At 49.4% G+C, this 24,337-nt stretch overlaps 1 protein-coding gene across 1 annotated transcript in view; it reads right to left on the bottom strand.

Moving 5' to 3' along the window:
* The window catches only part of LOC142586933 (uncharacterized), an 81,146-nt gene that overhangs the window by 6,688 nt on the left and 50,121 nt on the right, over positions 1–24,337 (bottom strand). Inside the window, exon 9 of the mRNA XM_075697808.1 lies at positions 1,039–1,134. Within this exon, the coding sequence (XP_075553923.1) occupies positions 1,039–1,134 (96 nt within the window). The remainder of the gene's footprint in view (positions 1–1,038; positions 1,135–24,337) is intronic.

Raw genomic sequence — 24,337 nt, 5'->3', positions numbered from 1 at the left:
TCTGACTCAGTCATGTGTGCGTAAACTTTGCAGTACAGAGCCAAGACGTCCTGAATGTACGTGACGTAGGGCTCTGTTGACGTCTGCACACGGCCGGAAAGTGCCTTCTGTGCGGCAAGTTGGTGACCGTAGAGGTTGCCGAACAAGTCTCGGAGCTTTTTCTTAAGCGAATCCCGACTGGTTAGCGCATCTACGTGCGTCAGCAAGCAAACTCGAGTTGTGCCACCGAGATAAAAGACTATGTTGGCGAGCATGATAGTAGGGTCCCACCGGTAATTGCGGCTGACGTGTTCGTACAGGCTGATCCAGTCCTCGACGTCTTTCCCATCTTTGCCCCAGAATACGCCAGGATTTCGGGGAGCGGGGAGAGCAATGTAGGTCGTCGAAGTGGCAGCAGGCGTCGGAGCAGGCGGAGTCGAGTTGTCGCCGGGAGCCATGAAGGAAGGCTCGACGTACCGTCCACTGCGAAGCTCCGTGACGAGGTACCGGGAACGTCCTCTTCCACCAGATATGTTACGTAGGAAGACGCAGATGAAAAGCTATATACAAGTATAGTTACAAAGAAATACGCCACACTTGGCCAAGAGGCAACAGCCCGCGCTTGCCTCTAATCGTTGTCGCCGTCTTCACACTGCTTGCCTCTTCGTCATCGCAAATACTGTCATCGCAAATGTGTCTATAGCTCACACCCGTCGGGTGCGAGTTATGCACACATTTCCACCCTGTTTCCCTTTTAAGGGCGTAAATTATTTTCCAATGCACTTAAAAAGCGGAAGTTTCTGCGTTAATCTGGGCAATTTTTCTTTCAAAGGGGATTCGCCGTAATATGTCTGCGCTGTAAAAGACTAAAAGAATTATATTCTTCGCATCGCAAGCCATATGCTTAGTACTGCAAATTACGATCACGAACATGTTATCTTTGGCCAGCAAAGGTTTTTATATTTGGCAAGAAAACACTTGCCGTGTGTGTAAATACACTGCCGTTGCTGCAACAGTGAAATAATTATTGAGGGAATACAAGCACATGCATCAACTTACCATCTATTGTTTCTGTGATTTTCAAGACAGCGCAAGTTGCGGTTGCGGCCAGGACCTTGTACCTTTCTTTCAGGCCGAAAGGCAGCTCAATTGCTTCTGTGCAACGAAAAGACGCTGTTGCCTATTCAGGGTGTTTAAACATCTTTCTCATTTAAATATCCTAATACATCGCAGGGGCACGCTCATTCATCACTATCATTTTCGAAAATTATGCTAACATTGGGATACCTTAAACCTCCCCCCCCAACCAGCATTTCTCCTTCTTCTCCAATAAAACGCCTACGATTAAATACCTGACAAGAGCATGCTAAAGAACCGAAGTCTGCTGACTGAGTACTAATGAGAGCAGTTTGCTGAATACGTAGGAAAAACTAAACAGGGTAATTCATATACAAAAGAATTATCATGAAGTCTAAGTGAAAATGTTGGGCAGCACGTTACAGTTCTGTGACATGTGAATGCAAAAGCCTGCTGCACACGGGGTAATGCATCAGCTTATATGATTGGACGGTAAGACTTCTTGCAAGACAAAGCGAGGCGCAGCGTGAAGTAGATGTATGGCGCTGTAGGTCGACCTCCTCAACAACACATGCGAGCACCTAATGCGATATCTATTGGTTCTTTCGTTCTTTCTTTCGTTCTCTCTTTCTTTCCGTACTTCTTTCTTTAGTTCTTTCTTTCTTTATTCTTTTTTTCTGTGTTCCTTCTTTCCTTCGCTTTTTCGTTGGTTCCTTCGTTCGTTTTTTCTTTTGTTTCTTAATTCATATTTAGCCATTTAATCTTTGCGTGCTAACGCGGGTACGAGCCATTCCTGGTAATATTCCTCGCATCACTGATTTTTTGCATCACTGGATTAGACGCTGCTTTTTTTCGGGTGTGGGGCATTGCAACGAGCCATTTAAGGTTTTTACCTTAAAAGATATGTTCATGTTCAACAGATATAGGGCTCCCTTCTCATAGACCTGAGGTACCAAAGACGGTGTCTTTAAGAAATGATGGGCGAGGTCGCGTCGTGAAGCATTTACTCCAGTTGTTGCTGTATGCCCTTTCACTATAATGTCGCAACTCGGTACAGGCTTTCAATGAGCGCATTCCTTGTTAATTATTCAAGTCTTAGCAATTTATGTTGGTCGAATTTTCCATTATGTTGAATAGTCAGTTATTTATTTTTGTGTGAGTCTTAGGAGCGATTCGTCTTAACACTTGAATAGTCTTGGGCTGATGTTGGAAGTTCATTCTGATCTAGGACTGCCGGGATAGATGCGGCAGTGCCCGAGAAGACAATCGTTTACTGCTGGCTTCCTGTATTCCTTCTATGCATACAATCGTCCGGCCTTTGTTGATGTGGTTGTATTCCACGCTAAAGTTTGTCAGCATCACCTTCGCTTTCCTTCAAAGGAACTGAGAGATTTCTTTGCGACACAAATTTAACGTCCTAGCAGCAACTGCTGCTGGCTTTCGCAAGTGCGTTTTACTTCTTCCGATGCATCGGTGCCAACAGAAATGATGATGCACGAGCGCAGGCGGGATGCTGACTGGTTCATAGCACGTTAACTTAGTGTGCTATCCCGTGGTCTTGCTTGACCTGTGGACAGCGTTCTTATCATTCAATGACTTCGGTTTTTAAATCAATGACTACGGCCATGTTGGCTTAAGATGTCATACCGAGAATTACGTCGCGCGGTCAATGTCGCAGGTTTTTACAAAGATCACAGAGTAAGTCTTGTTATGAACCCTAACGTGGTCCTTGCTCTGAAGATTCCAGCCGGCATTCTTAAAGAACCTCCTGCTGTCCCAATTTTGTGGCCTAACACTGTAGTTGTCACTTTTTTTCATATTCACTGCGAAAGTTCGCTGACAACAGTGTAATCCGCTCTTGCGTCGACTAGATTTCCGCTGCTGCCAACAATAAGCACATTGAGATTCGTGGTTCTTTGTTTCTAAGTGCACCGGGGTCGCAGCGTCGGACCGCTCTTGCACCGCATTTTTTCGATTTTGTTACCACGCGCCACCGCCCTTTCTCGGGCATTGTTTTGCTTTCTTTCCTTCGATGTTTTTTTATGGCAACGTGTTTTTACTGCGTCGATGAGATGTATCTTGCAGCGTCGTCGTTGACGCCGGTAGATCATCCACCTCTCAACGAACAGCAAACACATTGCCGTCGGTTGCTGCTTACAGCTTTATGAATAACGGCTAACAGATGAACGCCTCGTTGCACCAGTGTACGGCTGCAACTGCTGTGACAAGTACAGCCTGGCGACGCCGAACATGAAGGCCACAGGTATTCACTGTGTTGCTGCATGCGGTGTATACCGAAAGGTCGAGTGATCGTTCGCCTTGCCGTCGACGCCGCGCGTTGATGACGAAGCTTATCTCGCAGTATGGACATCAGTGGTAGAGGCGGCCAGCCGCTACGCAGTGATAGCAGAGCGGGCACTGGTGGGGTGCGCGTCATAGCTCTTTCTTTAGGCATTCCGTCGATCATCTGGAGGACGGGCAGGCAGCGGTGGTTGCTATCAACAGAATATCGGCGTTAGGGCAGAAACACACTGGTGGTAAACTTCCTCTACGGCATTCCAAGCATCGGCACCGTCATGCGGCTAACAGGGCTGAACCGGCCGCACCATTTCTCATTTCGCCGGCGTGAGAGTCACGTAAAACAAATTCAATGCGCTCGGCCAAACGCTCTCAGCGTGTTGTTGAGTGTATTGGCGTCCCGCACGGTACCTGGACTACCGCTATGTAATCCCCACCGGACAGAGCAGCGGGCTAGGGGCAAATCGACACCCTTTCTCTCCAACGGACACCCTTTCTATCCATGCACGTTGTCGTGTCGCCTGCTCAAAGCGCTTATTGGTGATTTCCTTGGGCAGCAGACAAAGCCAGGGCTCGGACACAGTCGCTGGGTGGACATACTCGCTCGCCTTTTAGGGGGAAAACTGCCAAGAAGTGGCCACCCGAGAGCGGTAAGCGGCAGGCGGGAAGGTTTCGTGCCACTAGTGTGTTAATTGTACCCTTACGGGCTTTTTAGGCAGGCATGGAGGGCGAATGTAACAGAGCGGCGTAATTAATCTGCCGCTGAGGCTTTGCCTTTGTGGAACTGTCAGTGATTGTTAGATTACAGGATGTTTCCAAGTGAAGCCACTTGAAACGACTACGTAGGAAAATCTTTACGGAGTCCTTTACTGACAAGGCCTCTGATAGTTTTATAAAGCTCATCAGCCTTCTGCTTAGAATTCATATTTTCGCGTAAGAATACTACAGACCGGTACTCATTTCCATCGTTATCTATTGTCCTTAGCTATCGATAAAAATACCACAATGTTGTTGGGTGGGTTCCGAATAATTCTGGCATCGGGGTCTTGTTTTACGTCCGGCCTCAACAAATTATCTTTTGCGTCTTACATTTATCAGTCGCATGACGAAAAAGGGGGTCATCGCTTCAAAGAAGATAATGACATTTCCATTCGGCAGTTGAATTTTGGTTCCGAACATGATTTCAGCATTTTCTTTTTGTAAACATTCGTGAATGTCTATAGGGAGCTGCTGCAAAACCGGTTCGACTTTGTCAGCATTGCCTCTCAGTTCTCGAACTATGTTCCAGCGGCGACATCTACAGGAAATCTACCCGGCGCCATTTGTCGTCACAGTTCCAATTCTTGAACGCAGCGACCATGATCCATGATCCGCAGAAGGTGGAGGACCCTGGACTGTTGAAGCACAATAAGTTACGATTGGGTTATCACTGACGTTGTAGACTTACTCCTAATTTTTCTGGTTTTGTGTAGTAGCAGTGTCTACTCTAGCTACTATCTTAGAAATGTGCGCCTAGCACAATGCCCCAGGGTGACGTTGGCGTTTCCTTTAGGGCTTGAGCCATTCTCAATGTTTCAGGATAGTGTCGTGTACACAACACGTTCTTCAATCAGATTTCGGCATGAGCTGGTGATCTGCTGTAGTGACGGTGAAGAACCAGTTGGTAATAAAAGAAATAGTAATGAACCTAGCTTTTCTTTTCTTGACAAACTTCTACACAGAACAAGATGTAACCCACAAAGCTAAACAATAACCGCGATCAGAATGGTCGGTGACCGAAATCTTATCGAAAGTTCAAGGGCGTCAGCTTTATAACAAAACACATCCTGCACTCAAAAGAAATATTTATCATGTAAGCTCGAGCGCGGTGTAATCGCTGATGCTCACGTATGTTCCACAATGTACACCGCTCATGCCATCGCGCATACAGGCTTATTAGACAGCTACATTTCGCAACTGATTAAGCGACAATATTTGATAAAATATCGATACATGAAGACGCATCTACCATCGAGCAACAGCTTTGTAACAAGTGAAGAACGGTTACCTTAAAAAGATGGAATGCGCGAGTCGATATAATCATGGTGTATTCCATGCTTTCTCTGCCTTCCTACTCCCTGTTCCGGACTCCTACTTCTTTTGCGCCTATTGCATATAATATCGCGTACGCGAACATCCCTAATATTACGGTTTCTCAGTGACTTACAGGAAACTACTCGATCACTTTCCTTCATTACTTTTTGATATCCGCGCCTCATATTGTTTCCATAACTTTGTGTGACTCCATGTCTTCCCTTTCCCAAGCGAGCTAGTGATCCGGCAGCTAAGGACGCTAAATTGTTCTGGCTCATCAGCTTGTGTTATCCTCGTCTTTTTACCATCTCCATAATGCTGACAGCGCTGGCGGCTGCATGGGCTCCCATACGGTGGTGCACATTAAATTATCCAAAGAGCGCAGCCTCGCTTGGAGTGGAAATCGTGTTGAAATTGCAGCATATTGAAAGGTACACAATTTGTGGTCACCAAGCACACAGGATGACGCTTCCGGATGACACTCGTCATCGGGGCCTTTGCGAGTTTTCCGGCCACCGACACTGAGTTTACAATATACATCCACAAGCAATGTTTTGTTTGCTTCAATGACTATGCCTGAGGTGTGGTTGTTAACGCACGCATTCGTCGTCCTGGCCTTGTCAATTTCGGAGCTCTCGCAGAAATAAAAATCTGGTGGATGGACAGACATACATTTGCCTACTCCATGAGCTAGGTGGACAGGATGGCTCTCGTCTATTTCCATGAAAGCCCCGGCCTTGCTAAACCCGAGCCCTCGGGTGAAGAACATAGTCACAACGAAGGAGGACCAAACAGAAAGTCCTCTCGCCTCTAGAAAATCATGGCGATGCCTGCTGCCGCATAAATACATAAATGACCAAGACAAACGAAATGGCTGCCCAGGTCATCTTGTTTAATATAACCCTAAAGTGAAGGATGATGATCGTCGAAAAGCACCACCAACTTTGTTTATTTTTAACTTTAGACCAAGTGGATCAGAGATAGTTGCTTCAATATTCTTGAACCATGAAATATGCATGCTGTGTCTAAATCACTGAGATGCGGTTTCGAGTTTTAATATGAAATGACGGAAATGAGTAAATCTTTAATTGTATTTTTCGCCTGCCCCACCTTCTGTTTTCAAAGTATGTGCTGTTATATAGGTCGGTATTTTCCTGGATTATTGGTCTATAACACTCGAAATTTAAGCGACGAAGCAGTGTTGGTGAAAGCATCTCAGTTCTGCTCAGTGAAACAGCAACTCTCGGCATATATTCCATATTTAGGAAATCGGCTCTTGTCTTTTCCTTTCTAAATCGAAGAGACCATGATATTTATAGCCTTCTTTTATTTTCCCCCGTTTCCTATATTCTCCTATATTTGGAGCATCTCTTTTTTGTATGGCTAGGTGGAAATCCTTCTTAGTCAGTCCCCACCACAGGGTACGTGCTACTGCGAAACTAATGGCGAATAAATCTATGCGTATCGAGATATGTCGCTCTTATTTATATGTACAGCACAATCGCTCTTTTCTTCTCGGCAAGCTTCAAACATTCCCTTGATTTATGCGATAATGCCATGTCATTGCCTCACATTGTGCATTCGCCTGAATTGGTGTATTCAATGCGTCATAGCTGGGAAACAGTGTACTGCATAAGTATTACATTTATTAAGGTAAAGTTTCGACCCGTGCATTGCATAAGTATTTCAAGAGGCTACACGCTGTAAAGAACAAAACGAGCACTATTCTACGGGTCGCATTAGGTTTGTATGTGTTGATGTACATGCTTCAAAAAAGTTTTACTTAGCAGCCCTTGAATGAAGAAGAAGAAGGTGGCGAATCAAGACGCGTTGTTGCGCTCCTGCATTTTCCCAGCTTTTTTTGTATTTAATCGTCCCGTGCCAATGTTTATCTGTGCACATCTTTTCCGTGAAGTTGTAATGACCACTTGGATACCCTTTTCGCGACAGTCAGTGACTTTTCATCATTTTACGTACATTCCTGTGCATCCATTGGCGGCGTCGAACGAGCACTTCGGAGACCACGCCTTGGCCTCCGGGGCGACTCTGTGCCACTCGTCCGCTACCATCATGGAATATCAAGTAGAGGGAGAAAATACTCTCCCGGAGGAAGCCGCTCAAGAGCAGGGATGGCAAACCGCGCGTGCTAGAAGAGCTGGCGCCAAATCGCGGGAAGCTAACTGGAACGCCATGGCAACGCCTTTGCCCAGCGCTAAAGACCAAGATTATTAGGGCAAGTCGAATGCCGGTTCTTCCCAAAGAAGACACGAAGATCGTTATTAGACCAAGAGGTGGGCTGAATATTTCCGAAATTAGAGCGGCCATAGGGGCTGACGCAATACTTGCAGCCTCCGGAATCAGCTAGCACGAGCTCACACAAGACACTCTGTGCCCGAACTTACAGCAAAACATCATGGTGGTCAGCGCTCCCAGAAGGGAGAATGCCGATCGATATGCCTGCATCAAGAAAATCCCAATCTCAGGCAAGGTCCACGAACCCTGCGCGTACGAGAAAGCCCCGCACTCCACGTGCAAGGGGGTCATACGTGGCATACCGTTACAAGACGACCCAGTGAAGGTGGATGGCAAGATTGTTAACCAGAACAACCCTCTTGCACTAGCAGCCAAGAGAATCGCTCAGACTGGGACCATCACCATTGCCTTTGAAAGGCACCGGGTACCGAATTTTGTCAGGTACGGAACGCTCCTGATGAAATGTTCCCTATATCGAAAGCAAGTGGACGTATGCCACGCCTGCGGAAGACTCGGGCATCGCGCCGATGTCTGTCCAACACCGAGCGACATTGTCTCTCGGGGATGCAGCCTGCCAAAATCCCTATGAGCAGCATCAATGCACCCCAAAATGCAAGATCTGCGGCGATCCGCACCATACCGCCGGTGAAGAGTGTGCGCATAGATTCCAGACGCCGTACTTAGTTCACCGACGACGCTTCGAGCGTGCCAGGCAGCAAGAGCAGCTCCCCACGCCGTCGATCGTTCAATCCTCCGATCCGCAAGCCTCATCCAGCACCAACCTTAGGGGCAGAAGACGCTTGCACTCGAGAGGCCGCTCTACAAGCCGATGGGGCTCGAGAAGTCGCTCTACGTCAAGATCGCGACTCACATCACCTTCTCCAGTGCGCTCCAGCTCCAGAGGCTGCTCCAAGTCCCGTACCAGGAGCGACTCGTCCAACAGGTCACGATCGAAGACCCCCAACGGCGGTAAAGGCAAGTCCTCTCTAACGTGAGCCAATAGGGACCGTGGCAAAAAGATAGGAGTCGAACTCTCAAGACTCGCACGACCCGCGTCTCACGAACGAGCTCGAAGAGCTTATGCGTGCCAATGATAGTCTTAGCAAAGAAAATTCTCTGTTCAAGCAGGAAATCAGTCGGCTAGCCACCGAGATGGTGGAAATACGAAGATTGGCGCTCACACAGCCAGCTTCTCAGCCTGCCTGACGCTCTTCGACCATGGACATATTGGAGGCCCCTCCCAAGACGGTTGCAGTGAAGCGTCGCTCCCTGGATGACTCAAGGGGAGACGAGATGGTACAAGTTCTGTCTGATCTCAAGGACGCCATCTCCAACATACAGACAGGTCTCTCTCACGTACAAGACATGATCGCGCGCTCTCAGCTAGGCCTGGTCGCCCTCAGCTCTAGAATACTTAGGCTGGAGGGGACCATCCACGGATTTTTGCCAAGCACATCTACAGCACAAGTCCCAAAGTTGCACAGCATCATTGCCTCACCGACGGAGGGTGCCATTCTGAATGCGGCACTTTCGCAATCCATCCCAAGCCCAAGCATGGATAACGGAGCTAACGTCATAACAAAGTGGCAGTGGAATTGTGCAGGGTTCGTCAGCAAACGGGCGACCCTGCGACAATACCTAAAAAGCGTAAGGGACAAACCCCAAGTAATCGCCTTGCAAGAAACGATCACGTCATCACCCATCAAGCTCCCCGGTTTTCTGACGGTGGATTCCACTGAAGGAGGCAGGGCGGCCGCTACCCTGGTCAGTAAAAAGTTCACTTGCCTTCAGCGAGACCTTGGTCCCGCGGACAATGGGATCGAGTACGTCATGGCCGAACTCCTTGTCGACCCCCTTAAGCAGCGCTTAAGAAACAGTACCTTCACACTCAATGTTTACTGCAGACCAGGCCTGGTGGTATTCTCAAGAAGGCCGTGCATTTGGCCAGCTGTTATCCTCTTGACGTCATGGGGGATTTTAATGCCCAGCATCAGGCGTGGGGCTATTGTACCAATACGAAGAAGGGTATAGACATATGGGACGCGGCAACGGAGGAAGATCTTACGCTGATAACCGATAGACTTTCCAACCAGGAGAGGGAACTCGGTGTGCCGAGATACCACTCCGGATCTTACCTTTGTCAAGAACCTGGAAAACGTCAAGTGGACGAACACAGTCATGGACCTCGGTAGCGATCACTGCATCATCGAAGCGGTGATCAAGGCTGCCCGTAACAAAACGAGGACGTTTAGGTTCGCTGACTGGGACTTCTTCTAAGCCAACCGCTCCGAGCGCGTCCTTAACAAGGACTCTTTCTGCGAACGAAATAAAGAAGGATGCGACTAGAGCCACCAAGGAGGTGACAACCGATCTGGAGGTGGACAGGATGGACAATAGGCTGGCGCATCTATTGGAAGCCAAGCAGGCACTGCTCGCGAGATGGAAGACTCAGTGCCATAACAGAAGACTACACAAGAAAATTTCTTTTATAAACAAGATGATAGAGGCTCATTGTGAGGTGCTATGCAAGCAGCAATGAGACGAGCTGTGCGACTCGGTGAAGGGCCAGCTCAAGAACGGTAAAAGCTGGGGTCTCCTTAGGCACCTACTGAAAGATGGCAACACCAAGTCCAACCAGAAGAGAGCTTTGGCGAAAGCTGTCCATTTGGCTACCGACTCAACTGCAGATGAGGCAGTCACGGAGCAGCTCATAGACAAGTACCTGGCGGCCACGTACGATCCGGTGCCCCCCGCCCAGTTTCCCGAGTACGAAGTGCGTGACGTACCATCTATGGACGAGGATTTTACCGTGGCTGAGGTCAAGCGGGTTCTCACATCCCTCAACGGCAGATCTGCCCCTGGGCCCGACGGGATCACCAACAAAATGCTTAAGCATCTCGACGACGACTCAATTGAGTTTTTTAGACGAGATGAATGATATCTGGTGCAGCAGCATCATTCCCAAGAGCGGGAAAGCAGCCTACACAGCACTCATACCGCAGCCCGGTAAGACGTCCAGCATCGACAATCTAAGGCCCATCTCCCTGACGTCGTGTGTTGGGAAGATGGCCGAGCATGCCATGCTTAACCACCTCACTGACCATGTCGAGTTTAACGAATGTTATACACACAACATGATTGGCTTTCCATTGGGGCTTTCGACTCAGAACGCCATGAGACTGATCAAGCACCAGTTCATTGACTGTACCACCACCGACACTAAGGCAATTCTCGGCTTGGATCTGGAAAAGGCTTTTGACAACATATCGCACGCCTTTATTCTCAAGAGCCTCACAGAGTGTAACGTCGGCAAACGGGCGTACAGTTTCGTGCGCTCCTTCCTTTCCTCGAGGTCCACTAGACTCAAATTGCCGAGTTTTTTACCCTCGAAATTCAGCTTGGGTGAAAGGGAACACCTCTGAGGGCGGTTATCTCCCGGGCGCTGTTCGACATCTCCTTGATCAACCTGTCGAGGGCCTTGAACGAAATCCCGAACATTAACCACATGATCTACGCTGATGACATCACCAGCGGTTCTCCAGTGGATGTGAGGGTCAGGTTGTGGGTGCTTTGCGAGAGGCCATTGATGTGACGGAGCGGTATCTTATCCCCACCGGGCTAAGGCTCTCGCCCGCTAAATCCAAGCTCTTGCTCTACAAGAGGCCCAGAGGCAGTTCTCACCGTCCTGGAAGTCCGCAACAGAGAGCCACATTACCTTATTCACCGGTGAGGGCTCCCCAATACCGTGCGTAGACACTATCAGGGTCCTAGGAATGTTTATCGAGTCGAACGGGGCCAATGGAGCCGCCCTCAAACGCATTTTTTACAAGACCCAAAGCGCCTTCGGCCTAATCCGAAGAATCGCCAACAGGTACCGCGGAAACAGGCAAGACAATCTGATCCGGATTATCCACGCCTTCGTTCTATGCCAGCTCGCTTATTCAGGGGCTATGCACAACTGGCTCGTATCGGAGCGCAACAAGACAATGCCCTAATCAGAAGAATCTTCAAGTTAGCCTTCCCATAAAACATAAACGCACATAAACGCACATAAACGTCCTCCTCAATTTGGGAATTCCCAACACGTTCGAAGAAATCGTTGAAACCCAGGAATTTTCACAGTGTGTCAGACACTCCGGTACGCCAGCGGGCCGGAGACGTAACCCGTAAGCTGGGACGTAACCCCCCGGTCGTCAGTCTCGACGCTGTGAAGCTGCCCAACGACGTAGGATCCAAGATTTACATACACCGGATGCCACTCAATATGCATCCCACCTACAACACAGGACGAAGACGACCCAGTGGTAAAGCTCTGCTCGCCAGTGCCCACTTGAACAAGGACCGAACATGCTTCGTAGACGCTGCTTCATACGTTCAAGAAGAGGCCTTCTCCTCAGTGGTCATCGACTGTGATTCTAAAATAATTAGCTGCGCTACCATCAGCACTTCTAATTCCAGCGTTGCAGAGCAGGTTGCTATTGCTCTTGCATTGACGGACAGTGTACATGACACGATTTATTCAGATTCCAAGGCCGCTGTCAGGGCCTTTCTGATGGGAATGGTGGCTTCCCAGGCCCTACGTATCATCCAAAGTGCTAAAGACATGGAACATCACTCTTTGGCCGGGTTCCCTGCGCACCTTGGAACAATTGAAGGTGCCTCGATCAGCCCCAACGAAGAGGCGCACTCGGCTGCACGAGGTTTGACTGACCGTGCGCTGGGAAACGCGTCCTCTCCTGGGCGACCCGAGCCTCTCTGCTCGTACAACGAAATCTGCAAACATAATTACCTCTCAAGAAGACTCCTACCTTTGCCGCACTCCTCGCTGTGCAGGGCCCAGGTAGTCACTCTCAGACTTCTGCAATCAAGCACTTACGCGAGCCCCGCGGCGCTGCACACAATGTACCCCGAACGGTTCCCAAGCCCGGACTGCCCTCTGTGTATTGATTATGCGGACTTCGAACATGTCCTGTGGGGCTGCGCCTCGGCCGGTCCCCCTTTCACCCAAGAGGAAATGACGTAGCTCATTGGGGCCCAGGATCAAACCTCTAAAATCCTGGCAGTCCAGAGGGCTCGCGAGAGGGCCGTCAGGTTTCACCTGATGGTCCCCGAGTGGGCCTAGCCAGGTGACGTTGAGTTTGCTTACGTCTATAGTGGACCAAATAATGTTGTTGCACTCACTCACTCACTTAGCACCCCTTCCCACATGTGTACTCTGTGCACAAGAGTATGAGATTTTTCTCTGCAGCAATCTTAGAAACCATGAGAAAGAGCCCATCGCGCTTGGATAATCAACCATATTTCTATGAGCAAGTGGAGAGTAACCCCATCAATATTTTCCATGATCGAAAGATGCACGCAAGCCAGTGACGTCGTCATGATCATCGTCTGCCTACGTTTTTATGTCCACTGCACGCTGAAAGCCCCTCCTGTGATCACCAATTACTCCTGTCCAGCGCCAACTGATTCAAACTTCCCCGCCTGGGAATTTTCGAATTTCATCACCCCACCGAGGCCACGCACCTGCCAGGCAGTAAGCCCCTGCTCGTTGCGGGAGACTTTAACGTCCCGCAACCGACGTGGGGATGCGTGCAGGGTACACCTAAGGGTAAATATCTATGGGAAGAGAGCATCGAGGCAGGCGTCGTGCTCATAACTGACCCGACACAACCAACAAAACGGGGATCTTCCACCAGCAGGGACACCACGGCCGACCTCGCCTTCACCAGGAACATTACTCGATCGTCGTGGTCCAATAGAAGGGTGGATCTGGGCAGCGACCACAATATCAGGATAATGACGGTAGGTTCGCACAGGACCGATGCAAAGATATTCAAGCTAGTGGACTGGGACAAGTTCAGAGAGCTGAGGACCAGTAGATCCGCAGAGGACGCGAACGCATACCTACATGGGTTGATGACGCAACTTCTCTCTGATCTCGAGGCAGCAAGGCGAATGGTTACCACCGACCTGGAAACGGAGAAGATGGACAGTAGACTCGCCCACATGCTACAAGCCAACAATCGTTACTGCGAAGGTGGAAAGGGTAACGCCTGAACCGTCGGCTGCTGAAGAAGATTGAGGAGCTCAACCGGAGCATCGAACAGCACTGTTTCACACTAGCTAGGCAGCAATGGGACGAGATTTGCAACATGGCTGACGGGTAGGTACGTATAGGCGGCTGTTGGAACCTTCTGAAACACCTCTTGGATGGCGCGAACACCAAGACCTCGTGGAGGGACGCGATGAGCAAACTGCTATACGAGGCATGCAATACCAAAACACCGGACTTGCTCATAGCAAGACTGACGCACAAATACCTCCCCGTGGCGGATGCGGCAGCTCCCGAAGACGCGACCTCCCAACACTCGGGTCGACCTATCGCGGAGCTTGATGCCGACTTCACCACCGAAGAGATCATACAAGCGCTCAGAGGTCTCAGCAGCCGATCCGCACCGGGGCAGGATTACATCACCAACAAGGCCCTCCACAATCTGGATGAGGGCGGCGCCGAACAGCTCACAGCATTACTTACTGAGACGTGGTGTTCATAATAATAATAATATTTGGAGTTTTACGTGCCAAAACCACTTTCTGATTATGAGGCACGCCGTAGTGGAGGACTCCGGAAATTTTGACCACCTGGGTTTCTTTAACGTGCACCTAAATCTAAGCACACGGGTGTTTTCGCATTTCGCCCCCATCGAAATGCGGCCGCCGTGGCCAGGATTCGATCCCGCGACCTCGTGCTCAGCAGCCCAACGTGGTGTTCAGGAAAGGTTTCCATAGAATGGAAGACGGCCAAAACGGCCTTAATACTGGAACCCGGCAAACCTTTCAGCGTGAACAATCTGCGTCCAATCTCGCTTATGTCATGCGTGGGTAAGACCATGGAGCGTGCAGCGCTTAACCGTATGAAGCCTTATCTGGAAGACAACGAGATATGTTTTCACAACGTCACTGGCTTTCGTCAGGGGCTGGCGACGCAAGACGTTATGAAGCTTGTCAAAAGCCAGATGCTAGACAGCACAACACGAGTTGTGAAGGCCATCCTAGGCCTAGGCTTAGAAAACGCATTTGATAACATAAGCCACTCCTTGATTCTACAACAAATCTCAATACTCTGAGATGATCAACGTCTCTATAAGTACATCCGTGACTTCCTGAGGAGAACGCAGGCCTCACTACGAGTCCGCTTCCTGCAGTCGGAGCCAGTCGTACTAGACGACAGAGGTACCCTGCAGGGCTCCGTGGTATCTCCACCCTCTGCAACCTCGCCATGATAGGACTTTCCAGGCAACTGGCTCGAATCGAGAACATCCAACATACCATCTATGCAGATGATGTGACCTTGTGGGTAGCAAAGAGGAGCGAAGGACAAATCGAGCTCACTTTACAAAATGCCATGCGAACCACTGAGAAGTACCTCAAGCCAGCAGACCTGCGGTGCTCGCCGAGTAAGTCTGAGCTGCTGCTATATCGACACAAGAGACGAGGGCGCAGACCAGAAGGATGGGACACAGGCGCTGGTCCATGCGTCCGTCTGTACACCACAGAAGGCAACACGATTCCGGTGCTCGGTACATCAAGATGTTGGGCATGACAATAGAGGCGAATGGCTCGAGCACCATCGCAGTCGCTAAGCTCACTACGAAGGCCGAGAACGCCACACGTCTACTGAGAGGAGTGGCCAACCGGCATCACGGGCTCAACGAGTACAACCTGCTTAGACTGGCACCGGCCTTCGTAATCAGTCACTTCGCATACATCGCGGCCATGCACAATTGGTCCAAAGTGGAGAGAGACAAGCTTCAAACGCTAATGCGTAAGGTCGCCAAAAGAGCCATGGGTCTACTAGCACGGAGGTACTGGACACATTAGGAATGTACAACACGCTGAGCAAGGTTGCGGCAGCAGAGGAACGGGCACAGATCACCATGCTCTCCGGGACACCCGAGGGCAGATGGATCCTACCAAAAAATAGGTGTCGCCCCTCGGGAGATGGAGTGGTACAGCCACGGGCTAACACCCGACCAGAGGAAATAAGATCAGGGCAGACCCTCTGTCCAGGAATATGAACCCAGAGCGCAACATTGACAGAAGGCTTGCTTGAGCCAAAGCACTCCTCCGACAAGCAGCCGCCTTCGTGACTGCATGCTTCTTTACGGACACAGCCACATATCCGGGCAGACCGCCCGGATATGTTGACCACCGCCTATGTAGCAGCGGTGGTCAACAAAGGTGGCACGCACATCAACGCGCCCACGGTCCGCCCTGATAGTCCTGAGGTGACCGAGCAGGCGAGCAGGCGGCCATCAGCCTTGCACTCCTAGAAGATAAAAACTTGGTATACTACGTCTCTACGATGGCAATTCTGTCCTTCGGAACAGGGATCATGTCCCCGACCACTGGCAGAATACTTGGTGCTTAACACCTCACCCCACACTACATCAATCACATCATCCTCAACTACGGTTCCTTCTCTTGGCATCCTTTCTGTAACTCTGGCGGTCCGCCGGTTACTTACCCTACGCATTACATGGCCTGCCCAGCTCTTCTTTTTAAAGTCAAATATTATATCGGCTATCTCCACTTTCTCTCTGATCCACATCGCTCTCTTCCTGTCTCTCAACGTCACGCCTAACACTGTTCGTTCCACCGCTCTTTGCGCGGTCCTTAACTTTTTCTCGAGCTTCTTTGTCAGTCTCCAAGTTTCTGCCCATATCTTAGCCCCGGTAGCATGCAGTGATTCTACACCTTTCTTTTCAATGATAATGATGGGGGGGGGGCTCCAAGTCATAATCTGGAAATATCTGCTGTGTGCACTCCAATCAATTTTATTCTTTTCTAAATTTTCTTCCGATCAGAGTCCCTTGCGAGTAATTGACCTACATGAATGCACTCATTCGCAGACTCTGGAGACTGACTGGCGATCCTGAATTCTTGTTCCCTTGTCAGGATCATTATCTTTGTCTTCTTCAACCGCCATCTTACACATTCTCCGTTAAGGTGCTAAATCATTTCTTGTTACTCGTCCCCAGAGTTGATGAACAGAACAATGTCATCTCAAAACCGCAAGTTGCTGATATATTCTTTCTTCTCTCCTAAGCCTTCGCACTTTCTCTCCTATTCTCTCCTAAGCCTCCTCGGCTGACCCCTTTCTTTGTAGATATCTTTCTACTTTTCTTGTGGAGAATCATGGTAGCTGTGGAATCTATGTAGATATTTACGTAAGCCTCCTGTATTCGTGATGACGCGATGCCTTTGTGACTGCTGGTATCTCTAGTGAATCAAATGCATATCGTAATCTATTAAAGCCATATAGAGAGGTTGATTATACTATGCGAATTTATCGATAGTTTGATTGATAACACGCATGTAATCCACTGTAGAGTATACCTTTCTGAAACCAGTCTGTTCTCTTGGTTGGCTAAAGTGGTGCCCTTACTCTATTGGAAATTATCTTGGTGAATATATTATACAGTGCTGAAAGTAAGCGAATGGCTCTGTAATTTTTCAATTTTTAACGTCTCCTTTCTAGTAGCTTAGTATAAGCTTAGCATTTTTCTATTTTTCTGGAACACCTGAAGTCGTGAGACATTGCGAATTAAGGACCTAAAGCTTTTCAAATATGATATCTCCTCCATATTTGACTAAATCGACTCTTATTCCACCTCCTGCGGCCACTTTTCCCCGGGTCATATCTAGCAAGGCCCTTCTAACTTCATCGTTAGCTACAGGATGAGCCCATGTATCCTGTTTATTACTACTTTGAACGAAGGTGGCGTGGATACTCTGGATACTGCACAGGTCAGTGTCGAATTCTGCCGCTTCTTTAACTGTATCTTGCATACTGCTGGTGATGTTGTCCTGCTTTTCTTTTATTGCATGCATCTTGGCTTGTCCTCTACCAAGTTTTATTCTCGCTAATCTTATGCTGCGTTCTATTTTACTGCTTCCTAACTCTTTCTCACGTTATAATTTCGAATATCTCTTACGTTGTCCGTGATGATCAGTCTTCTCAGTTCCGCGAACTTTACCTCATCTCTTGAGTTAGAGACTTTCATGCTTTGTCGTTTCTCTACTTGGTCCTTTGTTACTTGGGAGATCTGAGCTGCTGGTTGACTTGCTGCCTTGCGGCATACTTCAATTGGTGCTTCTGATGCCAGCCAAACGGTTTCGTTCGTTACCTCTATATCATCTTCATCTCTCTAAATCTGCATGTTTGTTTTAAAGCGCCAGCCTCAATTAGTTTAGAATAGGTTTTCAGCTTTCAGCCGCCTCAAGAGCCGTCTATTGCATTCTAATAGATTAAATATTCAATTGCCTCGTAGCTTAAGAGAGGGTTCGACCGCTTGAATATGGGTGATCCAGCCTCTTCCCTGTGCCATGGTTATCATTCTATTACTACTGAAGCAAAGCTTTGAAACTCCATAACCTTGGTCGTCTGTCAATGTTTTTTTTTCAGCGCTGACGCCTACTGTTGTCACCATCGATGTTACTTTGCCTCCATCAGGTTGCCCCGTCATAGCTTTACGAAGATTGCCATAGGGCGAAAAAAGGATTGTCCCACTCCACCATTAAAATGCTAGCGCAGATGACAAACCAATCACTATGCAAGCCAACCTACATAAAATCGCATAATCATGACACGCGCAATAAAGCCAGTGGAGTCATGATTTTTATCCGAAACAATATTACTAAGCACGACAGAATACCGCAAACAATAGTATCGCGCAATATTTATCTCCAAAGCAAATATTTACAGTAATAAAATAGCTCGTGGTTTGATTATAGAATCAAAACCTATAAGTTGTCGCCACAAGTAAAAGAACAAGCGCAATATTTTGCGATGATAATAAACGAGATCGGGTGACTTGACGTGCCATGTGAGCGTGATCGATGACTTTAGGAACGTATTCAGTTCCAACACGCGACACAGAAGAGGGATGATGTCAAACGACAATGTGGGTCGCGACCATACAAGAGATGAAAGGGCGAATATCCTGCGGTGTCATGTCGGGACGAGTTATACGCGAAAGCCACGTGAGCTAGCGTGGCATCCCAATCACGGTAATCGTTGGAGACGTGCATCGATAGCATCTCTGTGATTGTTCGGTCCAGACGTTCCGTAAGACCGTTGGTTTGTGGGTGGTTCAGTGGCATAAGAGTGGAGGAGGTCCTCGCCAAATCGAGATAAGAACGAGCGCCCGTGGTCTGTAAGTGACTGTCAAGGTGCACCGGGCTGAAGAATGACGTCATGTAAGAGGAGCTCGGCGACGTCTCTCGCGCAGCTAGTCGGCAACGCCTATGTTATCGCGTAGCCTGTCGCGTAAACAGTAGGGACGGCTATTCACCATTTCCCTCTAGTCGTCGTCGGAAAAGGGCGAAGCAGGTCAAGGCCTACGCGAAAGAACGATTCAGAGGAAACTTCAATTGGATGGAGTCGTCCGACAAGTGCCAGGGAAGCTTTCTTCCGGCGCTGACACAATTCCCAAGTTGCGACATAACGACGCACAGAGCGGTAAAGGCTCGACCAGAAGAACCGGCGTCGCATGCGGTCGTATGTACGCAAAGGTCCAAGGTGTCCCGCCGTTGGTGCATTGTGAAGTTGTTCGAGAACGACGGATCGCAGATGACGAGGAAGGACAAGGGGCAACTCAGGGCCGTCAGGGTTGATATTGCGGCGGTAGAGGATGGCGTCATGCAGCACGAACACGCGGCGCGTGCCATCGGTGCAGCGAGATCTCACTCAGGTGACGACGGACTGTAAGGATGCGTTGCGTTGTTGTTCAGCGCGCATGTCAGTCATGTCAGTCAAAACCATCACGCAGGTCACCGGATCATGCGCAACAGGATCGGGAGGATCCACGGGATGACGCGAAGGGCAGTCAGCATCCTTGTGGAGGCGTCCAGTCTTGTAATGAACACTAAATGAAAATTCCTGGAGTCGCAAAGCCCAGCGACCAAGCCGTCCAGTCGGGCCCCGAAGGGAAGACAGCCAGCAGAGTGCGTGTGGGTCTGTGACGACCGAAAACGTGCGGCCGTACAAATATGGCCGGAGCTTGGCGACCGCCCAAACTAAAGCCAAACCCTCCAGCTCGGTGATGGAGTAATTTCTCTCAGCAGGTGATATCAGGCGGCTGGCGTAAGCTATCACGCATTCGATACCTGGTTGGGCGAGAACAGCGCCGATGCCATGGCAGCTTGCGTCAGTGTGGATTTCGGTCGGTGCAGATAGATCAAAGTGGGCAAGTATGGGAGGGGTGGTCAAAAACCTGGTGAGAGCGGCGAATGCGTGAACCTGCTCCGGACCCCGTGAGAATGGCGTGTTTTTGTTTAGAAGATCTGTCAAAGGCCGACCAACGTCGGCGAAGTTTTTGACGAAACGGGGAAAATGAGAACACATGCCGACGAAGCAGTGCACGTCAGAAGCAGAACGTAGCACAGGGAAACTCCGTACAGCGCGAACTTTTTCCTGGTCTGGTTGGACACCGGATGCATCAAAGAGGTGCCCCAACACGGTAATCTGACGGCGCCCGAATCAACACTTCGTGGGGATCAGCTGAAGGCCGGCTTTTCGGAAGACCGCAATAATTGCAGCGAGTCGGGTAAGGTGGCTGCCGAACGTGGGAGAAAAGACAATAACGGTCGTCAAGAAAACCAAGACAGGTGGTCCCTTTGTAGCCTCGCAGAAGAGAGTCCATCATACGTTCAAATGTCGCAGTAGCACTGCATAGGCCAAAGGGCATGAGTTTGAACTGATATAAGCCAGCCGGCTTGATGAAGGCCGTCTTCTCCCGGTCCATTTTATCAACTGAAATTTGCCAGTAGCCGGATCGAAGATCGATGGACGAGTATTTAGCTCCGTGCAAGCAGTCCGAGGCATCATCGATGAGTGGTAGTGGCTAGACGTCTTTTGGCGTGATCTTCTTTAAGTGGCGATAATTGACGATTGGCGATAAGTGGCGATTTTCACAAGGACGACATGAGAAGCGCAAGGGCTGGATGATGGCTTGATGACCCGTTTGCGAAGCATTTTGCCCACTTCTGATTGGATGACTCGAGGTGCAGCATGCAATACTCGATAGGGACGCCGACGAATAGGATTCGTGTCTCCAGTGTTCAAACGGTGGTGAACAACAGATGTTTGGTCTAAAGGCCTCTCGCGGCAATCAAAGATGTCACGGTACGATTCGAGCAGGAGGCGTATGTCCGTGAACTGTGCAGATGTCAGGTGAGGTGCAATCGTTTTCGTGAAGTCATCCGTTTAGAACAAGGGCTGTGTGCTGCGATTGGCGCTAATAAGCCACTCTCGGTATTCAGACTTTCAATGTCAAATTCGGAACCACTAGAAACGCTGGCCAAGAACATGCCGGCCGGAATGACGTGAATGCACAGGCTAAAATTCAGAAGGTGTAGAACGACGTCGTTATTAGCAACCGTGACCAACGTATGCGGAACAGCAACGTTCCGGTTCAAAAGCACGTCGATGATGGGGCGAAGCACACATTCACCGTCAGGAACCTGTGGCTGGGCGGTCAATGTGACGTAAGTAACTGCTTCGGGTGACCGACGCACATCGTAAAGCGAGCACAAGTGCGCCGGGGCGGTGGTCGGAGCATCGGCGATTTGAGGCACTTCTAAGTGAAGAACGACGGTCGCGCTGTCAATGAGAGCAGAATGAGTAGATAAAAAGTCCAATCCAAGGAAAACGTCATGAGGCCAGTTGTCGGCCACAGCAAAGAGAACAGAAGTAGGGCGGCAGGCTATAATTAAGCGCGCAGTACACATTACAAGAACAACCAGCAGGCCGTCGTTGGCCACACAAAGCGTGAGAACCTTCTTTAAACGTCTACGTAGTCTAGCACTCATCACAGAAATGCGGGTTCCAGTGTAGACGAGTGGTTGGACAGGTACGTCGTCTATTTTAACGTCTAATACAGTTCTCCTTGTGGGCACATAACGAGGATTTGCTGCGGTAGTAGGCAATGCAGCACCACTTCCGAGGGCTGCATTTCTTCGTTTTTCCGAAAGGGTGCGGCCAAACGCCACAGGCGACGAAAGGCGACGTGGCTGCGGCGAACGGGAAGATGGACGACGTGTTTGTGGTGAGTCCGCGCGGCGATGGTGAGCGACTGTACCATGTGTTCCTAGCAGAGTTGTCGACGCTCTTAGAATCGGTTTTGGTCGAAACAATGCAGGCGTTTGCACTAAAACGGCTCAGGTTGGTCAGCGTGTTAGGTGTTGACGGCCACACATGCTACAGTATCCGGCGACACAACCAATGCGGCGACATGTGAAACAGATCCGCTGATTGTCCGCAGTTCTCCACTCAGTCGATTTGCAATAACGCGGAGAGAAGTGTCAAGGGGAGCGAAAATAGTAGAAGGGCGTTTGTTAGCTGTGGGATTGGCGACAGCACATACAGAATGTAAACCAATGTTTTCACGTTCCTGGAGAACGATGGCTTGCACGAGAGGAACGCAAAAAGCGGTAGCATCAGGGCTACGCAAACAGAAAGCTTCGGCCGCCATCGCGTCCAGTTCACCTCGAACGAGTCGCGCCACGTGCTCTGATGGCAATGCATGCTGCTGCGCGGGTTGGTCTTCACACGTCGACGTTGCGGCAGCATTGGGAAGTCTGGAGAATGGGTGCAAGACGCGTCGCCTTTTGGCCTGTTCGAATTGTCGGCACTCTTTAATGATAGCATCAACTGTAGAGCAGCTCAAGCACATCAGCAGATTAAACGCGTCGTCAGCAATGCCCTTAAGCACGTGCCCGACCTTCTCAGCTTCTGTCATGTCGTGATCGGCTTTACGACAAACTGCCAGCACGTCTTGAATGTACGAGACATAGGACAACGTGGGGGATTGGGCACAGGAGGCCAGTTCCTGCTTTGCGGCAATTTTACGGCCGGCTGGTTTGCCAAAAAACTCTGTCAACTTCTCTTTGCATTGGTCACGGCTGGTTAGCTCCTCTTCGTGGCTTTCGTACCGCACCTTTGCCGTACCTCTTAGGTAGAACAGGTTAGCTAGCATTAGCGTTGGGTCCCATCAGTTGATTGCACTCACGCGTTCGTACATAGTCACCCACTCTTCGACGTCGGCGCCATCGGTACCGCATAAAGTTCCGGGATTCTTGGGTTGCATAAGCACAACCCAAGGTGATAGCGATGTAGCTGGTGACGGTGACGTTGGAGGCGGCAACGACGTTGAGCCCGCGTGCTCACCGTCATTCATGGGGCGGACGGTGATGCGACGTCCACTGCGGAGCCCCGTTTCCAGCCGTGGTGCCCCGAACCTCCACCGATATGTTACGGGTATGTTGCGAGTATGGAAAGGCTATATTTACAATGTATATACAGGATGAGTCAGAGAAATTAAGGTGGCTGACCACCAACAGCACGCAGCAGCCAGCTTCTTCGATCTTCCGCTTCCTCTGTGTTCTTTCATCCTTCCGTAACAATATAATTCCTTCTGAAATCCGATTCATCCTTGATGTGGTTGTAGTCAACCAAACTCACTGAGGCAAAGTGCACATTGCAACTGGATGCGTTGACCGCGCAAACGTAGCGCACGCGAAATTGAGCAAGACATTCCGCTCCATGCAAATTAGTGCTTGTGGTTATATCCTCTCTGCAATAGTTTCGAAGCAGTAAGCGAAACTGCAGGGAATGATGACGTCCTCCGTAAAGCTTATCATTTTACCATTTGTTGGATGTGTATTTTTTATAACACAGTGTCACCATCGTCGCAAACACTGAATGATGATGGTAGTTCTAGCGCCAAGCTTGTTGGTCTTATGATTTCTCCTCAGGAAACCTCAAATCACTACTGCTCCATTTCAGTTTCGCAACACTGACATGTGCCATAATGGGGCCCGGCCGCTCTTTTTTTTTCACGTTATCCTACTTGCTCTAGGTGTATTCTCAGAAAGCCATAAAGAAACAGATAAAAAATTCACCGACGATCACGATGCTCCCTAATGCGAAGACTGGCTCGGTGTTTTGAACTCGCGATATATTGTGGCCATGAATTTGATTCTGAATGACAGCGCCCTTCGGCGGTGGCGCTTACCTTCTCCTCGGGCAGCTCATTTAGCAGCTGAGGCATACGAAGCACTTCCACTGGTTGCGTCGGTCATTGTTCAGAAAGAACTGGCTGACCATATTTTGTATTATGAATATATTGTAAAGTGACAGTGAGAGTGAAGAACGACCCAGTTTCAAAACTGTGAGTTACAAATTCATCTCTCTATTGGACGACCTTGTTCCCCTCTAAACAAGTAACACTGATGCCCAACAATAGCGGCGAACGGAGTCAGAGATCGTCGACAATCTTATCTGTGCGTCAAGCGCGTCCGTTTTTTTACATGACTCGCCGAAGCTTCCAGTGTAATCGCTGGCGCCCGCGTGGCTTGGAGGAAGTAGTACAAAATTCGCGTCGTGCATAGAATCAAATTACAATAAGTTTTGGTGACACAGCCAATGGATACAAGTATCGATAACATTCGATAAGCTTCTAATAGATGCGGGCACATCGCGAATCGAAGGATAACGTCAACCATTTGTTAGCCTCTGAAATGCAGTGACCATAGAAAGACCGTGGTTCCGCTATACTCTCCTTCTCCGCTTTCCTCCTCCCGCTCTCTACGC

Source organism: Dermacentor variabilis, chromosome 7 (assembly GCF_050947875.1).
Source record: "Dermacentor variabilis isolate Ectoservices chromosome 7, ASM5094787v1, whole genome shotgun sequence".
Taxonomy (NCBI): domain Eukaryota; kingdom Metazoa; phylum Arthropoda; class Arachnida; order Ixodida; family Ixodidae; genus Dermacentor; species Dermacentor variabilis.
The sequence above is the reverse complement of the archived record's forward strand: the minus strand, read 5'-3'. Positions and strand labels throughout refer to the sequence as shown.